Raw genomic sequence first — 20,918 nt, 5'->3', positions numbered from 1 at the left:
AAACTATGCATGCATGACGGTGCAATATAACTGTGAAAGAAAGGACGCAACATAGAGCAGATTTGATGATGCACCAGGGAAAATTAAGAAATGGCTTATGGATTGTTACACTGAGGGGATCAAAGAGTTGAGGGTGCTGGTAGATTTGTGTAGTTGTTTGTTAAGACAATTCTATGCGTTTTTATGTTGTTCCAAGTTTTCCTTTTTTTAAGTTTACTTGCTTCTATCTCACATTGCAAAGACGTGCGATGTGAGTTGATTATAAAGTAGCTTTTCTTTCATATCCCATCAGTGATACCTTGTATGCAGTGATTTCTTGACTGGTGCCAAATAGGACCAGCTCAAGGGACACTCAGCATTAAAGCTACAGAATGCAGAGATACGAGGTAGGACAAAAACGAGACATTTTTCTATATCTTTATTCAAAATACATAATATAATGATTGCTACTTGTTCAGAGGCAGCACAGTGCAAGCATTTATGTGATGTCAACTAACATTTAGTGTGAAACAAGAGCAAGTACTCAGGGCAAATTCAGGCTGCAGGTGGGAAACAGTAACACAGAATGGGAAATCTGTTTTATATATAATATTGTTATCTTTTGTGGTTTACTTGTTCCTACTTGAGAAATACAAGAAAAATAGAATACAGTTTATAATGTCATACTTCAAACAAAACCTGCAAAACTGCAACTTAAACATGCATGACTCCGCAGAGAAATCAGCGTTCCATGAAAGGCGACAGAATTAGGGCTTTCCAGACCAGACAGCTGTGTGGTTTAAGGATATTTTTCCCCCTCTCCAACAACTTTTGCATTTTAACTAACAACCACTTTACTGCGGTTCATCAAAAACCAATAATATCCAGTGCTTTATTGATCATAACAGCTCCACATCATTGGGGATATACTTTTGTGATGATAAACATGTGCTTTTTTAAATATACATGGACATACTTTTCATTTAAATATACACAAAATGTACAATCATAATTGATATAAAACATTAAAAAAGATCCTAATTGAGGCCTTCGACCCAAAAAGGCACAAACACAGACATGTATACTTTTTTTTTCTTTGTAAACAATAACAGAAAACGAGGCCTGGCCACGCAACCATATCTGGAGGCTTTCACCATCCTCCAGTATTATATGTATCAGTCAAGACATTCCTCTGTGACACAGCAGGCCTGTTACACATTATAATTAAAACATCATAGGACATCCAGAGATTCAAAGTTCACATGCTAGATCAATTAAGAGTGATCAAGTCATTAACTAGGATGACTTGTTGGAACAATCAAACTGCTCTAACTGAATGAATGATCATTACACTACCACATCTAAGAAACATCTAAATATTTGTAGAACATCATATATTTTCCTCATTTCACTTCTACCCTCATGCTCTCAGCGGTGATTACTGTACATTAGAACAGGTGTTAGCGTGTTAATGTGCAAAGCAATACATATGGTTTCACACACCACTGTTGAGGTAAAGGCATTACTTTGGAGTCCGATAGAATGATTTTTTCTTTTTTCAATAAACTTAACAGCTATTTCATATAGTTATATTTTACTATCTACAAACTTGGGAGTGTGTATTTTGGATTATAGCCATTCTGTTATTTGTTTCTCAAGTCTTCAATAATAGGGTTCCTGTTAAGCTCAGCTTCAAGAGTAATAGCAAAACTTGTACTAGCGTTTTTTCCAAAATACAAAATATTTTTAACATTTAGTTGTTAATGGACGGTTTGCAGGATGCAAAGCAAACACATCCAAGTTCAACTTGATCCCAGCGATACAAAACTTAAGTGTGTGGGTAAATGCGTGAATGAAGTAAAAATAATATTCAGGGATTACAATAATTGATAAATAGCTACAGTACAGAGAAGGGAAGCTTAAACACGCTCTGACTCACATAGACATTCATTTCTAAAAGAATAAAGTTCTAACATTTTTTTTTTTACAATATAACAATTGTCTTTTGGAAAATGTAATATGTGAAACAAAATGCAATCATGGCAGTAGAGTTAACTGTGCATGCTTCAGCTGTCAAAATAAGACATTTGACCATTTTTAGTGGATGATTACACCTCGTAGATCAATCAAGGTTCATTAGTGCTTAGAGTTTTGTTCTACGTAGTCAGTCGATTCATGTAAACATCTTACTACTTATTTGGTACAAATTCCTTTTTATTTTGAGCCCAAGTGTGTGGCAAGGGTAATAGTAAGCGGTGGTAAATAACTGCTTGCTGTGTGATGGCCTTTGTTAAAATCTGCCATAGATATTAATTTAGCTTGAGACTAACATAAACTAGAAAAATATAGTGATGCAGTGAGTTTTTTACTATCACGTTGTCACATTGTTAATGATAACTTGATCTATGTACCCCCAATCCAGTGTTAGATTTGTAGGTACTGTGGTGAGTGAAATGCTCCATACTGCCACTGCCATTTCCAAAAAGTCCAAATGACGATGCAGTAGCCAGGATTAACTGACAAATATCTACCATAGGGGTGGACAGTCTGATATGCAGTAGAAATATATAAATTTGGCTATAGTGTTTGTATTAAATCTCATAAAAGTGCTCAGAAGAGGAATTCATGCAGCATTAACTTGGAGTTATTCATTTATATCACTCCCAGGCCAATAAAAACATGAACATACTTCTAATGTTTGCTGTAAAAAAATAAAAATAAATAAAAAAAAAACTAACTGGTAAAAAGTGGAAGTAAAAAAAAAATGGCACAAACAGATGCCTTTTGTCCAGAAAATTCACTTGAAATCTTGTGGTTTTGAGTTGACAAATGTATTTTAATGCCGAAATAATACTTCCACCATCAAAATAAGATATAGTGTCTACTGTATGTGATATTCTCACTCTCCTTTATATCACTTGTGAGAATTTTTGAGGGCAATCTCAAGTACATACACTTCACATACAAAAAAAGATGCTCAAAGATAATAGTGACTGACTATTTAGTTCATTACACCTCACATGAACAGAATGAAGTAACTGCAAATATGATTACCTGCATCTGTGCTGAACCCACTGTGACAAATCACAATGTTTTCTCTGAAAGAGGATGGTGAACAGGCCAGTTGTTTAGTCAAAACTCCAAAAGCGGAAGGAATGTTTAAGAATATTCTCCTGCTTAGACACAGGTAGACCTTTTTGATGCGTGTAAACGTTTTTGACTGAGTCGCTGACTAGTTTGCCATATGTATGACAACAGAATCCAGCTGCGGAGGGACATTAAACTTGTACCAACATCATCTACAAGACATGGCTTTAAGGCTATGTAGAAAACATTGGACTCAATATGTAAAAGTGCTCAAAGCTCTCAGGTAATTAAGTTTTAACTTAAGAGACTCTGCCTCTACAAGCTCTGTTAAAGGTCACTGATGTTTACTGACTGTAGCTGAAAGGAATTTAAATATATATATATTATTTTTTTCCACTAAAGAATGAAAATCAATTCTAAATCATATCCTCTGAAAGACTGAGCGAAAAAAGTAAAATGTGTTTTTATTTAATTCAATATTCAAAATATATTGTGGAAAAGATTTTTAGGTCAAACTGCCCAACCTGTGAAATAGTACGCAATGAAAATGGCATTCAGCGTTTTATGGAAGACACCTAAAGGTAGTGACACCCTCTTTTAGGTGTAAATAAAATAAAGAAGGTTTAATGTGCAACTCCCTGATTTGTTTCAAGGAAAAACACACATCTAATGTAGACATACCAAAATACACACATACGCATAGAAATATTCAGTTCCCATACCAACAAATCCACTTGATACACACACACACACGCACGCACGCAACCACACACACACACACACACACGTCCTGTGGATAATGATTCAAGCAGTCGCTACAACTTCTCCTGGGAGGGGTGGATATGTCTGAAAGAAAGCAGAAAATGTTAAACAATATTGTAATTTTCACAATATTAAATGTTTTTATTAGATATTTAAATTAAATAAAAAATCACATGTAGAATTGTTCATCTAATCAATTTCACTCTGGTGTCTGGCTGTGTCACAAATACAGCCCGTCATCAACCGGAACGGTGTTGATCCTTCCATTCTTACTAAATTTAGGACCATTTCTAAGCTTTTATAAAAGGCAGTTTATAATTGATCACGGTCATACCTCAAATTAAATTGGATTTTTCCAATGTCTGGTTTCAGTTCATCCTGGCTTGTGTGTTGGATAAGCGCCATTGTGCCCTTGAATAAACTCTATCCAGCCTATCGCAGTTGCTCGAACCTACGAACTTTCTTGAGAGATAAAGTATTTTGATTCTGAATCAAAAGGTACAACCTTTTAGTGCCAATTCTACCTTTCCAAATAGTTTCTGTGTTAATTTAGGTCAAATATACTCAACTTTGTGTTCACTCAGTTGTGGGGTACCCCAGGGTTCCCTATTGGGGCCCCTGGTCTTTATGTTTCCCTGGGATCTAGCTTTGAAAAAACAGAATGTCTCTTTTCATTATTTTGTAGATGGTCTACAAAGCTATCTGACATTCTCACTGACACTCTTGACTGGCAATAAAGTTCTTAATATTGGAATAACAACAAGACAGAGATTATCGTGTGTGGAGAACTCATCCTTGTACAAGGTTATAACAGTGCAACTGACTTATTAGCTTTTTTCTATCACAAGTGCAAGGAACCTTGGTAGGGTTTTTGACTTTGCCTTTTAATTTAACAAATAGATTAGCTCCATCAGCAGTTTCCTTCACAAGTTTTTGAGTAGTTCTAGCTTTTGGTTCTGATTAAGCATGGCACATTGGCTTTTATTGTCTAAACACAACAGATTGACTGATTGATTGATTGATTGATTGATTGATTGATTGGTTGATTGACTGATTGACTGATTGACTGATTGACTGATTGACTGATTGATTGATTGATTGATTGATTGATTGATTGATTGATTGATTGATTGATTGATTGATTGATTGGTTGATTGATTGATTGATTGATTGATTTAATTAAATTGTTCAGTTGTTTCCAGTTGTTTTATAATTTTGATCCTTGTCTTGTAGTGGGTATAACTTAAATTTTGTAGCTTCTGCTTTATTTCTTGTTTAACTATGAAAGTGTTTTCCCTCATGTGTGACATCTGATTTTACTTCATTTGTTTATTCATAATTGTCCACACCAATTCCTGCATTTATGGCCTCCTCTGCCTGCAGTCCTGAGAGTGATGGTTCAGATGACAGTCGTGGGTTATTACCTGATGAGTTGGTGGAAGTGGAAGCTCCAGAGACACTGGTTCAGTCAAAAAATCCAGCTATGGTTGCCTTAAAGAAAGTAAAAGAGGAACACAACAACATACCACATTACTATAGCTTTCAAAGGAATACCAGAATAATGTTTTGTACTGTTTAGTTTTTCTGTTTTTAAAATGGATATATGTGCCATGTGTAGTGCACATACATGCTATTCTATATGTAGCAACAATAACATACACAAAAGATGAAGCATTTTCTTTTTACTTCTCTACTTACTTATGCCATGTAAAAAAAGAAAAACACATGATTCACTGGTCTTTCTTAATGATATATACCACTGCTGAGCTAATAAAAGTTTAAACTTTCCTTTGTGGTTACACAAGAAAGGCGAGCATTTTCTCCGGCCCACTTGTGCAGCATACCCGTATGAATGATTAATTATGACAATTAAATTGATGGTCTCCTCACTGAATTAGCACTTCCTTTAATGGAAGAAATTGAAATTGAGCAATAATTGACCATCTGAAGTCATGAATTTTCATCTGACCCATTTTGGAAGCGCTATTCAAATTCTCGAAAACACCATACCTGTTTGTCCTAGAGAATAAATTCAAAAGGAGTCCTAAAGTACAGGGGAAGAGCTTTGCAGGGACATGGATAATGCAGGAATGTTTTATGTTAGCGCAAAGCATTAATGATGTACTGAATAAGCTCTGCCTAGTTTTAACCATGTGTACCTCATATTACCGCAGATGTTGCAGACTGAAGGTCATTCTGAAAAAAATGGTTACAGCCAAAATAACAAAACAAAACCTAATATATTTGCCTGCCTATATAATACTTGGGTGACAAAGAGTTCAAATGTACGAGAAATGTGTATTAGCCATAGAATGTAATATGTGACTATAATATGGTTAAATGATAATACTGAAATTGTCAGACTGCAAAAAAAAAGAATATAAATAAACCTAAACTTCAAAAATGAAGAGGCAGATTTAAACTTGGATCTTATGAATTGGGAGTCAAGTTTGATCTATTAAACGTAATTAATTTTATATAGTTTTGGCCAATGTATACAGCAATTCAAATCACAGACAGCATCGCTACAACAAAGTAACGATCCTGGGGATCTGTGAGTCGACGTGATGCATGTTCAGCTGCAGGCAAAAAGCCCAGATGGACTCTACAGACTCACATCTGCTTGAATTTGAGTCTGCAGAGACATACATTTGACGATTAACGCATGAGAAAAAAGGAATTTACAGAAGCACAAAAACAGGAGTAAAAATCCAAAGGATTTAAATGAAAAACTTTCAGGCGCAGCATTTGTTCTGCAGGTCCCAAAATTAAAAATACAGAAGATGCCACAGGACAAAGGGGTTAAAGCAGTTGGAATCGAGCTGAAGCAAAAGTAACTTGGGTAAAGCCTTGAGTCGAAGGACATGTGGCCCGAAACAGAGGGAGATGCAGCCGAGAGCTGGAAGGATTCCAAACCTCTCCCAATCTGAAAATTCCCCCCAAATCCTTAAAATCCTCTTCTAAAGTTCCCTCTTCTCTTCCTAAATCTGAGTGGGATTAAATGTTTTTCTCCTTGGCAGAGATGTGTGTTGGGCAAACTCTTAGCCAATCAAGAGCAAGTGACATTTAACTCTCAATTCTAATTTGCTGAGTTTTCCCTCCACTTGTGAATATAGAATAGTGCTGCTCATGGTAGCATGGAGTAGCTTTGCTGGAGTAGCTTTTCCATCGTTACTAACTTTTCACTCATTTATTTTAGCCTGTTCAATAATATTATTGGTTTTGGAATTATTATTCATCCTTGTTTGGATGCTGCGCTACTTGATCCTTCCTGCTCACACCAATAAACCTCTACAATGACTCTTCGGAAAGGCTTAAAAACATGACTACTGCAACAATTAATTTGCCTTCAGGGAAGAATTATGAATATGAATTATGAATTTGAAGTGTTAGGGCACTCGTTCTGATAACGTATGGTCATGTAATTAATAAACCAAAATGTAACATGGCACAAAGGCATATTGGCACATTATGTTTTGACCGAATTGAAAAACTTTCACCAAACCTTCACATCACTTGTAAAGACCCCCTCAAGAATACAACACTTTTATGAGTCAGGAACTAAGGATCTGCCTCCTTTTAACTACTGTTTTCGTGGCAACCATGGGGGTTAGTTTAGGCAGATAGTCTAAAAGTCAAGGATTTTTCCAGAAAAGGATGTGCATTTTTCTATTTCCATGAAAACTCTTGGGGAAAGTCCTTTTTCAGTTTAACCAGGTGCCATAAAGACTGAGTTTAAATGCTGATCTGGAGATGTTTCCTAATTTTCCTGCTATAGCCAAAATGACTATCTCTTTGTTTCTGGCATGTGCTACCAGAACAGCTGTATACTTAAAGCCAACCTCTATTAACATCTCATGTCACTACCACAAGAACGGCATACCATTTACTAGTTTTTGATGTTAGATGTAGTTTTACATTTCCAGTTGAGGACTATTGATTTCACGGAGAGATTTCTTACTTGGTCCCCTCCTCCGCAACAGCTTCCGCCTCCAACTTCCCTTCCTCCTCCATCTTTTCCTCTGAAATCAGCTCTTGTTTCTGATGTCGGCGAAGGCATTTCACTACCACCATGGACAGGATGAGCAGAGCCAATGCTCCGCCCACTGATGCCCCAATAATAACTGCAATGGTTGAGTCTCTTGGAGGAGGAACTGGGGTAGGAAGAGGAGAGGGTTAATTCATATGCAGACAAGGAATGGAGACAAATGCAATGCTGGCTAAAAGCTCGGCAGGCCTGATTAAACATAGTGGAAAGAAGGAAAGTGGTGCTGAGTTAGCCTATGTCGTGTCTGTGTGTGTGGGAGAGAGTGAGAGGTATGCCGCAAGACTGAGTTCAACCTCTTGTTGGTCATTAATAAGTAAAAAAGCTGACTCATCACCGGCAGATCCCCATAGAAACAAAGCAAATGCACACACAATATGCTACAGATGCTGCGGATAATGTATTCTTTATTAAAATATCAGGATACAGTTTACAGTTATATTCTTGAATAAAATAGTATAGCCAGACATTCAATCCGTCTTAAACTAGTAAATATATTTGCTGTGACGGCATAAAAAGTCAAATGGTTCATGGCTTTTTAAAGTAAAATCAAGCTTCCCACTGCATGTCTAATTCCGATTAAACTGTTAATTTTTAGGTTAACCGGATACGACTGCGAGCTGTAACAAAATTAAGGAATTAATTTACAAAGCCGGGCTTAGGTTTCAAGTAAAGACGTGTTCTGTATTTGCAGAAGGAAGTGTCTACATCTTACGTTCTGTGACAACATAAAGTTCAATAAGACCCATTCCCTGGATGCGGTCTGGGGGGTTTCTCACGTGGCACTTGTACAACCCCTCATCCTCCATCTGGACGTCTGATAGAGTGAAAGACAAGTCATTCTTGTCCAAGTTCCCGGTGAACACAACCCTGTCTCCAAAACGCTCAGAGCGCACTGGTAGCATTCCTTTTTTCTTATAATAGGTCATAAACTATGGAAAGAGAAGAAAAAGTTTAGAACTGGCTTTAAACTTCAGACTCAGGAGATGACCTTTTTGGAGATGTACAGCCACTTTACCGGCATCTCTGTGCTGTTTACTGAGTCCTGGTACGTCCAATTCATGGCAAACTTGGTGAGGTCCATCTTGTAGCAGGAAGTAAACGTGCAGGGGATTATAACAGTTGTTCCATTAAGTGCATTAATGCGGCTGGGCACGATTACATCCATGCTTGAACAACCTGTAAATAAAAACAACATTAGCTCTAGCAATGCTGTAAACAACAGCAAAGAAATATGTATTTTTCTCCATTTTTATTTGAATATTAAAAGAATTAAAAAACTGTTAAGAACAGGTGAACTGCTAGCATAGCAAGATTATTTTTAGTTGATATTGTGGTCTCTTGCACCATCTTTACATTACATTGGTACATCATTTTAACCTTAATCCTTGAATCTTCCTTTTACCTTCTGTTTTTAAGTTGGCCTTTGCCACCATGCAAGACGTTGACTTTAAGCTGTTTTTGTTATTTTTGTTTACATAGGTTTAATCTTTTTCATTTTAGAAATTGATTTTAACTCATTTTATTTATATTGTGTTTTTATGTCTAATGCAAGTTATGTTTTTGTAATGTTTTAGTCTCATACCTTTTTATTTACCCACTGCAAAGCACTTTGGTCCAATTCAGCAGTGCTTAAAGTGCTTAAAAAAAAAAAAAAAGATAGTATGGTATGAATCTAAAGTTCCAGTTAAGTCACTGGTCACTTAAGATATTGTCAGCATCAATTGGTAAGCCTTTGTCTGTCACATTTATGTCATTACTGCAGTAGGCTAATACACAATGAATCAAATCCAGAGCTCTGACTTATAAGCAGTCCCTCTTGGCAGCATCTCTAGGTGAATGATTCCAACATAATCCGTATTTATACATTAGAGGGATTTGGATATTTGAGGGATCTTGGCTGAACTATAACTCCAAGTTAAACAGACGTTAGTGCAAATTATTTTAGCCGCAAGAATGCCAGGAGAGTTTTTGGGACTCTTGAGCTACTTTCGCAAAATGGTGTTCATCATGGAGGAGCCTTTAGGAAACAAAAAAAGAGCCTTCTATATCACCACATCAAAGTTTAGCCTCCTAAGTTTGTAAATCAACAACTAAACAAGTCCTCTGCATTTTGGTCCTTTGGACTGCTGAAGTTGACATAGAATGTATTGTTATTATTGTTATTTCCAGTGTTCAAAATGTTATAATTTTATTGCATGGACATGGCATGGGGGTGGGTTGGTCATGGTTTGTGCCTGTGTTACGTGAGCAGCACCAGGAACATTATGCCCAAAGAGATAAGAATGAATCTATTTATTGATCGACATAGTTGGCCAGCATTGTTGTAAACCAGTATAGGACCGACCGAGGAGAATGTCTTTAACATAATAATCCCCAAAACAAAATCTGGAGACAGTTTAAGAGACTCTTTAAGAGGATTAAATGCACAACACCCAAAATATTTATCCAAGGTTTTTCTTTTCTTTAAATGAAAGCCATTCTGCTTTCAATATTTATATAATGTATAATATACTACAGAATATAACCACATAAGATATACTTTGAAAGGAATCAAAAGCATAGTTTAGGTTCCAAAAGTTTTTTTTCTGCCCTGAAACATTTCGTCTCAGCATGGCTTTACACTCCCCAGACAGAAGCCCTGCGCCTCTTTCAGCATGTGCGTGTTTGCGTGTGCAATGGGACTCTGCACCAATCTCTCCTCTGCAGTCGAGTGTTTCTGGCTCTCTTCCCACTGCTGCTGCACCACTCCACAGGCCTGCCTCTCTGCACCACACACACTTGCACTTAACACATCTCCACCCACCCCATATTTACAATTCACACACATTCATACACACAATTGTCCATGTGCACACCGCACCTAAGTGATTGGTGTGGATGCAGCAGCACAGCTCCATATTCAGGACGTGACATGCACAACCACCCTCATGTAGGGTGAGCGTCGTCAAAAGTGAGCTCATCCCCATAGCTGTGTTTTGTCAATGTCGTCCCAGTAAAAACTGACCTATCTGCAGACACACCTTTCAGCGATGCGATTGAGCAGACACCTCTGTCACATATGCACATATTAGCACTGACATAGTGCCTTTGCTACTATCAGTCATGCACTAATATGCAGTGTGAGAAACAGTTTGGTTCAGACTCCTGCTCTTGCTGACTCAGCAGTCCTGTGGCTAGTGAGAAAGAGAGGCAGATGCAGAGACTTGCAAACAGATGAAATACTGCAGTGAAGCAACCCTCATGCGACTCCTCTTTCTCTGCCCCTCCCTCGTTCCTCTCCCCATCTTTGTCCACCTCCCTTGCCTCCTCTCACACCTCTGTCCCCGTACTCCTCTTTCAAAACCCACGACCACCTCACTATGTAACCATCTTTGTGCTCCAGTACCTTATGCATTTTTCGTGCTCACTGCTTTGTTTTCTTTAACCGTTCCCTTGTATCACAAGGTCATTGCGGTATAGATGTAAAAGAAAGGCAGGACTACCGCGTTGTCTTTGCTTCGTGGACCCACATTTTCAATGTGGTTGCAAAATGCCATTTCCAATAAATGTTTAAAGCGAAAATATGCATTTTAGTCAGTTGTTAGGAGGTTAAGCCCCTTGTCTGCATGTGCCTGTAGTTGTGCTTTCAAAGTGATATTTTGAGCAGATTTGGAATTATCTCATTAGAAAGATTATCATTCCTCTTATCGCAGGGTGTTGAAAACTGTGCTTTTTTTTTCTGCCGTTGCTGAGATGCTGGGGGGGTTCTTTGGTGTTGGTGCCCTGACACACCTGCCACAGTAATATTAACACCGAGAACAAATGCATGTCTTGGAGTGTTTACTCGTGAAAAGGTTTTATTCCAATAAGTCACAGGTTTGACTGTTACTTAATATTCTTTCATTTCCTAGTTATCCATTTACATAGCACTCCATGTTTGCATTAAGTTCAAATCCATGTTAGATATCGGAAACAACATATCAGTTTTAGGGACTAAACTGATTGTTTAGGTATAGGAAAAAAAAACAAGCTTAAATTTAGAACAGCAACATGCTTTTACAATGCCAATCCTGCAAGATGGATACATTTTGTGTAAATACTCATTTTCACTGATCCTTAGTCCCTGACTCATAAAAGTGTTGCAGGATTACAGAAAAAACATAGCTACTGTTAAACACGCTAAAAATGTGTCACAAATAGGGGTGGGCAAAAATATCGATATGGCAATATATCGCGATACTTTTCCAGCCGATTCAATATCGATATTCAAAATTTGAATATCGATTTTTTTTTTTTTTTTTTTTTTTTTAATATATTTTTTATCCCCGATTTTTTTCCCATTATATCACCCAGTGCTCCTACCTAAGTGACAGTCCTGGGCATTGCCACTCTCTACCAACCCCGGGAGGGCCCTGCACTGAGCTCCGGTTTTATTTCATTTCATTTTATAATTTATTTTTTATATAACACAATTGCTTGTCCTTAAAAAATGAAAAATAATGGACAGAGGTTTATTTATTTATGGATTTATATCTATACTGACTGATCACTGTGCCTGTCCTTGGTTTTAGTACCATCTTTCTTGTGTTTATTATCATTTGCCACATAATTAAAGCAACCTCATACTAGATTTAATGTTAATTTCATATGATGTAAATAACATGAAAAACATACCTACAAATATGTTGTAACTTTAGCTTGTATAGTTATAATAAAACATTGTTTTGACTCAGTTTGTCCCATGAATTGTCACTATAATCTGATGAACGTGCAACTCGGATTTTAAGATCCATCATTATCATCTGATGTACATATATACAACTTGGATTTTAAGATGTGTAATGCATTTTTAAATTTTTCGGTGAACTATGTAGAATATAATAATCGGGATATCGCATAATCGGGATATCGCAATGTGTATCGTATCGTGGCTCAAGTATCGTGATGCGTATTGTATCGTGAGGTCCTTCCCAATACCCACCCCTAGTCACAAAGTTAATTTTAGGAATGCACAGCTAATAATTTGACAATTCTGAAAATGACAGGCATATAGCAGTTCAATTTAGACACAGAAAAAAAAAACAACATTAGTTGACCGCCAGATTCGGTTTAAGAGAGCCAGGTCTCGGTATTTTCTGTTTGTATTTTAAATTGACTGGAGAATAAATATGGTTGTCGTTAAAACAAGACTGAAATTCCAGAGAATTTTCCACATGCTTGTATAGTAGTTCTACTTAAGAGCTGAGCGGGAGAGGAACTGCAGTATGCAAAGTACACGTTTTTGCTGTTGTTGTTTTAATCTGATGAGGTTATTATTCATTTTTAAAACAATTTGGAAAGCTTTTAATCAGGAAAGTGACACTTTTTAATTTACAGAGCTAAATCCAGTTTGACTTGGATAATATGACACAAGCTAGGGTTTCACTACATTAGCAATATATGCGATGTGCAATATCATTGCTGAATATTGCAATAACAGTAGAAGTCACAATATACATACAAATAACTTTATGCTTTTCTACCAACATAGACCCTAAATAGCCTGTACAGATGTTACAAAAATGTAAATCCATTAATTATTTTGCAATATCATGTTTTTGTTGAAAAAAAAAAGAATACAATTTAACTGGAGTGCCAGATTACTAAAATAGTAAACACTTTTAAATATAAAACACCCACACACACACACGCACAAAATCTATTTTCCCGGTAAATTCATGGCCAAAGAAACCAGCGTGAGGACCAATTTACAACAAAGTAGTTAAACTCAAGTAGAAGTGTGGAAGAACAGGGCCGGTTCTAGAAAATGATGACTAGGGGTGCATTTCAGATCAGAGAGGGTGCACATGCCTGGCACGTTATTTAACACTAAATTATGCATTTTCCCATAATTTCAAGCGGAATAATAATAGCAAAACAACAATATTTGAAGTGTATTTCAAGTGCATTTTTGCAGCAATATCGCTGCAGAACAAAGAAAATGCTACATTTAGTCTGGACTACCTCACCCATCAGACAATCTAGCAACAGAAAATAAAACATAGCAACAAAAATAAATTTAACCATAAATATACAAGACTGTCTCAGAAAATTAGAATATTGTGATAAAGTCCTTTATTTTCTGTAATGCAAAAATGTCATACATTCTGGGTTCATTACAAATCAACTGAAATATTGCAAGCCTTTTATTATTTTAATATTGCTGATCATGGCTTACAGCTTAAGAAAACCTAAATATCCTATCTCAAAAAATTATAATATTCTGGGAATCTTAATCTTAAACTGTAAGCCATAATCAGCAATATTAAAATAATAAAAGGCTTGCAATATTTCAGTTGATTTGTAATGAATCCAGAATGTATGACTTTTTTTTTTTAATTGCATTACAGGAAAATAAAGGACTTTATCACAATATTCTAATTTTCTGAGACAGTCTTGTAAACTTGCTTGCATCGTTGTGCTTGAACCACTTCCGAATATCCATCGTTACTTTGTGTTAACGGAGCAGCAGAGAGCAGCGTCTTGCTGGAAGCAGATCAGTGACGGACACTGGCTGATTTATGGTTCCGTGTGGCACCAACGCAGAGCTTACGGCGTAGGATACGCGGTGACGCGAACGTATGGTGCGCGTCGCCGCGTATCCTACGCCGTAGGCTACGCCGTTGATTTAACGCGGAACCATAAATCCGGCTGACGCGCGCGCATTTGTCAGTTTTCTTTTCGTCTTTTCAACTGAGCATGCAAACACAAACTGAGGGGTGCAATGCATGCTTATGCACCCTCGTAGACCCGGGCCTGTGGAAGAATACATTTAGTGTTGATCCAAACAGTTGGATAATAATACAGTGGTTTACAACTCTGTGTGTGTTTTGTGTGTGAGTGGGTTGTTTGTTTTCCTCACTTCTCTTTCCCTTCGGTTTTCATGAAGGTCATTATAATTTCTATACATTTTAGCATTCACCCTCCATTACCTAAGCTGGGGGGGCAGCAGGGACCAATCTCATAGGCCAACTATATTATTAACATTCAAAGTCAGTGCGGTTACATGTGCATCTAAATCTAGCTACAGTTGTGTGAAAATCTGTTTCTACTTAAACAAACAAATTTAAATATTAGACAAAGATAACACAAGTAAAATCAAAATACAGTTTTTAAATGAAGGTTTTTATTATTAAGGGGAAAGAATAATCCAAACATACATGGCCCTGTGTGAAAAAGTGATTGCCCCCTTAACCTAATAACTGGTTGGGCCCCTCAGCAGCAACAACTGCAATCAAGTGTTTGCAATAACTGGCAATGAGTCTTTTACAGCGCTGTGGAGGAATTTTGGCCCACTCATCTTTGCAGAATTGTTGTAATTCAGCCACATTGGAGGGTTTTTGAGCAGGAACCGCCTTTTTAAGGTCATGCCACAGCATCTCAATCAGATTCAGGTTGGGACTCTGACTAGGCCACTCCACGTCTTCATTTTATTTTTCTTAAGCCATTCAAAGGTGGACTTGCTGTGGTGTTTTGGATCATTGTCCTGCTGCATTACCCAAGTGCTTCAGCTTGAGATCACGACAGATGGCTGGACATTCTCCTTCAGGATTTTTTGGTAGACAGCAGAATTCATGGTTCCATTTACCACAGCAAGTCTTCCAGGTCCTGAAGCAGCAAAACAGACCCAGACCATCACACTAACACCATCATGTTTTACTGTTGCTATGATGTTCCTTTTCTGAAATGCTGTGTTACTTTTACGCCAGATGTAATGGGACATACGCCTTCCAAAAAGTTCAACTTTGGTTTCGTCAGCCCCCAAAAGTCTCGGGGATCATCAAGATGTTTTCTGCCAAAAAACTGAGACGAGCCTTTGTGTTCTTTTTGCTCAGCAGTGGCTTGGAACTCTGCCATGCAGGCTATTTTTGCACAGTCTCTTTCTTATGGTGGAGTCATTCACAATGACCTTAATTGAGGCAAGTGAGGCCTGCAGTTCTCTGGATGTTGTTATGGGGTCTTTTGTGACCTCTTGGATAAGTCATCTTGGGGTCATTTTTGGTCGGCCGGTCTCCTGGGAAGGTTCACCACTGTTCCATGTTTTCTCAATTTGTGAATAATGGCTCTCACTGTGGTTCGCTGGAGTCCCAAAGCTTTAAAAATGGCTTTTTAAACCTTTTCCAGACTGATAGATCTCAATTACTTTGTTTCTCATTTGTTCCTGAATGTCTTTGGAATCGCAGCATGATGTCTAGCTTTTGAGGATCTTTTGATCTACTTCACTTTTTCATGGAAAGGCCTTTTTAAGTAATTTCTTGATTGAGAACAGGTGTGGCAGTAATCAGGCCTGGGTGTGGCTAGAGAAACTGAACTCAGCTTTCCAAAGATGTGATAAACCACAGTTAATTTATGTTTTAACAGGGGGGGCAATCACTTTTTCACACAGGGCTATGTAGGTTTGGATTTCTTTCCCCTTAATAATAAAAACCTTCATTTAGAAACTGTATTTTGTGTTTACTTGTGTTATCTTTGTCTAATATTTAAATTTGTTTGATGATCTGAAACATTTAAGTGCGACAAAAATGCAAAAAAAATAAGACATCAGGAAGGGGGCAAACACTTCTTCTTCTTCTCCTACTGTGTTAATATTCTGGCTTTTGCGATGTCATCACTTCCGGAAGATAGTGGGTAGTTGCTAGCTTGGTTCAGCGTGGGTTGCCGGATAACTCGAAGTAGGACCACATTATCTGGCACTAAAAGATCAATCTCAAGAGCTTCAGTTCGGTTTGACTACAGCCCGGCTAAGGTGTATGCATGGCTTTTGAAAATTCAATATCAGTCGGATTAAGGCAAAAATTTGACTTTCTGTTAGTGCATGTAAACGTACTGCGTGTGAATCAATAGAACTTGGAAATGCAACCGACTCCCATTTACTACAATCCAGAAAATCCAGTCTTGTGAAATCCTGATATCGAAATCTGTGATATCGCAATGACAAAATGATAAGCTTTTCAGATTAAAAGCCTACTGAATACCAACTTGAAGAGAAAACACAAGGTCCACAGCTGCCTAAAGAGAGCAAAAACCAACAGCTAATACTTGAGAGGATGCTCAAAGTAAAGGTTTATCTTCCTTTATAGGGACTCAGTGGTATAACCCCTTTAAAAGTGGCATCTTTTTAGCTTAGCTTGTTTATCATTAGTTCTATAAGCCGCAGTGCAATATTAGCTGCCGATATGTGGTGTCAACCGTATTACCAGCTTTGATCCTACAATACTTGCTGCAATTTCTGCATTGCATTCGGTCATGAATGGTCTGCTGGTGCAGGAGGTGGTTATTTGTTTTTTAGTTGTCACAGATAAAATACCAAAAACTGTACATCATGCTGCTCACATTAGAGCAGAGAAAGAGATTCATCCAAAATAAATGTATCCTCAGCGGCTGCTTGGCCCTTGAACCATATTTTGTTGTGTATTCGGTGTGAGAGAAATGTGAGGAAGACAGTAAACAGCGGACCAATAACTCTAAAGTAGCCCCGGACAGCTCTGGTGGTAAATGTTACTCTTGTTTCTAGTAAAATACACACATTCACGTGCGTTATACTTCAGTCTCAACACGGCGCCTTTGAATTCCTGACATGTGCTTTAGCCATGTTGTTGATTGCTGGGGTAGTCGCTAGTGCCCCCTGCTTTGGAGAAAGTTACACTGCGTTCTGCACACTGCGGCAGCCGTGGGCCAATATAGCACACTACTAAAATATGTCTGTTGGGGGTTCCTTAGGGAGCTGCAGAATTCCTATTGGATAGAAGAGTACTCTCATTATGTCTGGTCTAAACTAGAATATGGCTGGCTATCAGAACCTGTAAAATCATTAAAGAACCAATGCAGTCTTCGTCTGTTAGTATTTTATGCTGCTGCAGTGTTAGTGTCCTGTGGACAAAGAATCACATATGGGGACACACTGTTCTGTAAAATGACCTTATTTCACTGCTTTAATAATAAGTGCTATTATCATCTATTAAGTCGCAAGCAACCTGGAAACTATAGATCAGCGTTTTCAGTCAAATTGTTTCAAGGATATTTCCAGTACTATGATCTTCTGCCCCTCCAATCTGGCTGTCTTAAGGTACACTTCGGAGACAGTGAGTTTAAACTTTTAAACAACAATAACAAGGTTATTTTTGCTGAAGATTTGTACAATATGAGACAGATAGGAGTCATTTAAGTGATAAACCACACTGACCAGACTTGGATATTACTCTGCAGACAAGTATTGCGATGTGATTCTCATCTTTCTGTAACAGTTACATTATTGCCTGTGTGCAGTTTTTACAGTACAGATGCGAGCTATTGCAATGCTATCTTTCACATTTTGGCAGTCCCAGCATCCCTCCTCTTTCTTTTACAGTGTAAAAACTGTTCATTATGGTTGTAGCTGTATGCTTGGACTGATTCCAATACGACTGAGTAAATACGTCCCGTGTCACAGGAGACGACTAGTTTACGTTAGGAATGAGTTGTCAGATTATTGGGGGTAAAAAGCACTGTTGGGATTTGAACTCTGGATATCTTGTTTACTAGAAAGGTGCTTTGACCAACTAAAAGCCAGCACCGGGAGCTATATATTATCATGACATCTGTCAGACTCCTTTTACTTAAAATTTTGACGTGGATGTGGCTGCTCCTCCTCTGCAGCTCCTTTCTTTTATCTCCTTTCTACTCCCTTGCTTTTGGTGCCTGTTCAGCTCATGGCGCTGCTGCCCTCTAGTGCTTCTTTGTGGGAACTGTAGCTCTGTGGTTCAAAGGCAAGCAATGCTTCATGATTTTCCAGTAACCTCGATTTTTATATGGTGTTATTCTGAAAGTCTTCCAACAGTATGGTTGGCTGTTACTACTTTGCACATCCTATCTTTATCTTCATCTTTTATCTTTATCTTTAAAACTGGGCTGCTCAGGCCAGTGTATTCAGGAAATGAATGCGTCATTCAATCCACCAAACCAAAAATAATCTTATCTGTGGTTAAATGTTGCCAGATTAGGTTGCATGACGCAAGTGACTGCACACATCTAATGATACAATGCTTCTTTTTTTCCCGATTTGAGGTCTATTTATAAACTTTTTTTCTCTTTTTCTCCAGCGTACCATTGGCTGGACCACGGAATGATCTCTCCCTGCACGATGACCCTTCACAATATCTTGTTTGCTGCTCAGCGTAACAAGTTTACATGACAAAGTGTTCTCAAGATGGATTCCCATGGTCCAAAGCAGAAAAAAAAAAAGTTTAAAACTGCTTTTCAAGCTTTTTGCTGCCAACTTTCACGGTACAGGAAATTCAGGTGATGGGGAGTTGGGTGGAGATGAAGATGGGGAGGCGGGCCTGAGGCTGTGATGTCACAGTTCTTTCAGCTGGTTGTCACTGCATACCTAAATATTTGGCCTATTTGATTACGGTAATCACAGTTGGTGTGGACAACATGGTGTTGAGGCATCCTTGTGATATGCATGACATTTTCTGAGAATCATGTATAACAAGTCTGCGTGTCATGCCATCTATAGCTTCAGTAGTTCACCTAAGTTCAAAGACTTGTGAGGCTGGCTGCTGCTGAGTGGGCCCATGCATTTAAACATCAACATCAGATGGTTCCAATCCCATTAAAAGCCCGTTTCAATATATCACAGCACTGAAAACACAAACATCTGTTATTACTAACGCACGTTAAACCAATATTTCTGCGTATATTGTGCGTCACAAGCCTATAAAGGGTGCAGGTGCACCAGAACACTGGTGGAGTGCATACATCAGTCCATTCAGTCTAATCAAAGGCAATGAGAAATAATTTCAGTTAAGTATTGAAGACAAGATGGTATTAATGGAAGGCCTTATCAAAATGGAGAAAATTACATCCATTATGCTCCTTCCACCGCCTCCCTTTCTTTATCTCCGCATTGAGATGGCAAGGACTCATTCATGAGTGAAAGGAAAGCATCATCCTTCCGCGCATTTGATCCGTTTATATAGGTTATATTTCTATTGTGGTTCGGTTTGGCTGTTTTGAGCTCTTACCAGAAAGCGAGAGCAGCAGCAGCAGCGCGCTCAGCAGCGGAGCGCCGGAGCGCCTCTCCTGCGCGGCTGAAGACATTTTCCCTCCGTGTGCTCAAACCAAATATCAGTATTTAAAAACAGCGTTATTTCTTTATGAATTAAAAAAAGTGTAATGAAATAGAAAAAGATAAAATTAGCAAGTCTGCTCTTAGTATGTGCGTTACAATGATATGGAAAAAAAAATCTGTATTTTGTTTAGAGGCAGGACATGGCTGGCAGTGTCTGTAGCCTAATAACGGTTGATCTCATGGATGTCGGTCCAATGACGGAAGAGAAAAAAGCCGAAAGCAGAGGGCAGATAAAGGGTGTATTTTCCACAAGAATTTTAGAAATGAATTAGAGTAAAATGTTTTCTATAAATACGATTGAATTGAAAATACAAAACAAAACAAAAAAACAAGACAAAACAAAAACAATCGATAGATGCATGGAAAAAAGAAAATGACACAGACTGATACCAAAGAGTGAAAAGATGACAGAATAATTTAATAATAATAATAATAAGCTTTATTTGTATAGCACCTTTCCAAACACAGTTACAAGGTGCTTTTACAAGAGCAGAATTAAAAGGCAGAATCCAATAAAATGACAAAAATATAAAAACATAAGAACATAGAAATACAATAAAACATTAGAAAATACTAACATTGGATATTATAGAGTACATTATTAGATGTTAAGTAAAAGCACATTTTAAAAAGTGTATTTTTAAAAGAGATTTAAAGAGATTATTTGTATCAGAATTTCAGACACACTTGGAAAAGCTTGTGATGTCCCTATCCTCTTAAACGCGTTTTGACATGTATGTACAATAAAATTATGTCATATTAGAACATAAAACAGGTGGTCACAATATTATAGGATTTTATATTATATTATTATAGGATCAAAATAGGATAGGATCAAAAAGAGCGATGACAAAGTTACGCTTTTGTTCATCGTAAATAAAACTAAGTGAAAGCCTACACCAAAACTCCTTC

The 20,918-nt window shown here is 37.6% G+C and overlaps 1 protein-coding gene across 1 annotated transcript; it reads right to left on the bottom strand.

Annotated features, from left to right (window-relative positions):
* Positions 1–421: 421 nt before the first annotated feature.
* Positions 422–20,193, bottom strand: scn2b (sodium channel, voltage-gated, type II, beta). Its single transcript, XM_061719136.1, has 6 exons — positions 19,900–20,193; positions 8,892–9,052; positions 8,589–8,805; positions 7,790–7,982; positions 5,253–5,319; positions 422–3,912 (listed from the first exon to the last, which is right to left on the bottom strand). Exons 1-5 carry the CDS (start codon positions 19,973–19,975, stop codon positions 5,310–5,312), a joined length of 657 nt encoding a protein of 218 aa, XP_061575120.1. The 5' UTR covers positions 19,976–20,193; the 3' UTR covers positions 422–3,912; positions 5,253–5,309.
* Between the last annotated feature and the right edge of the window lie 725 nt (positions 20,194–20,918).

The sequence above is a fragment of the Cololabis saira genome, chromosome 4, assembly GCF_033807715.1.
Source record: "Cololabis saira isolate AMF1-May2022 chromosome 4, fColSai1.1, whole genome shotgun sequence".
NCBI classification, from domain to species: Eukaryota; Metazoa; Chordata; class Actinopteri; order Beloniformes; family Belonidae; genus Cololabis; species Cololabis saira.
Note: the sequence above shows the minus strand (reverse complement) of the source record. Positions and strands in the feature narration are given on the sequence as shown.

What these genes read in the sequence shown, in the direction of transcription:
- scn2b (XM_061719136.1), bottom strand. Translation starts at nt 19,975, where the DNA reads ATGTCTTCAGCCGCGCAGGAGAGGCGCTCCGGCGCTCCGCTGCTGAGC. An exon ending in TAAACAGCACAGAGATGCCG is followed by an intron (nt 8,806 to 8,891) that starts GTAAAGTGGCTG and finishes CTCTTTCCATAG; the next exon opens with TTTATGACCTATTATAAGAA. An exon ending in ACTTTATGTTGTCACAGAAC is followed by an intron (nt 7,983 to 8,588) that starts GTAAGATGTAGA and finishes TTCCTACCCCAG; the next exon opens with TTCCTCCTCCAAGAGACTCA.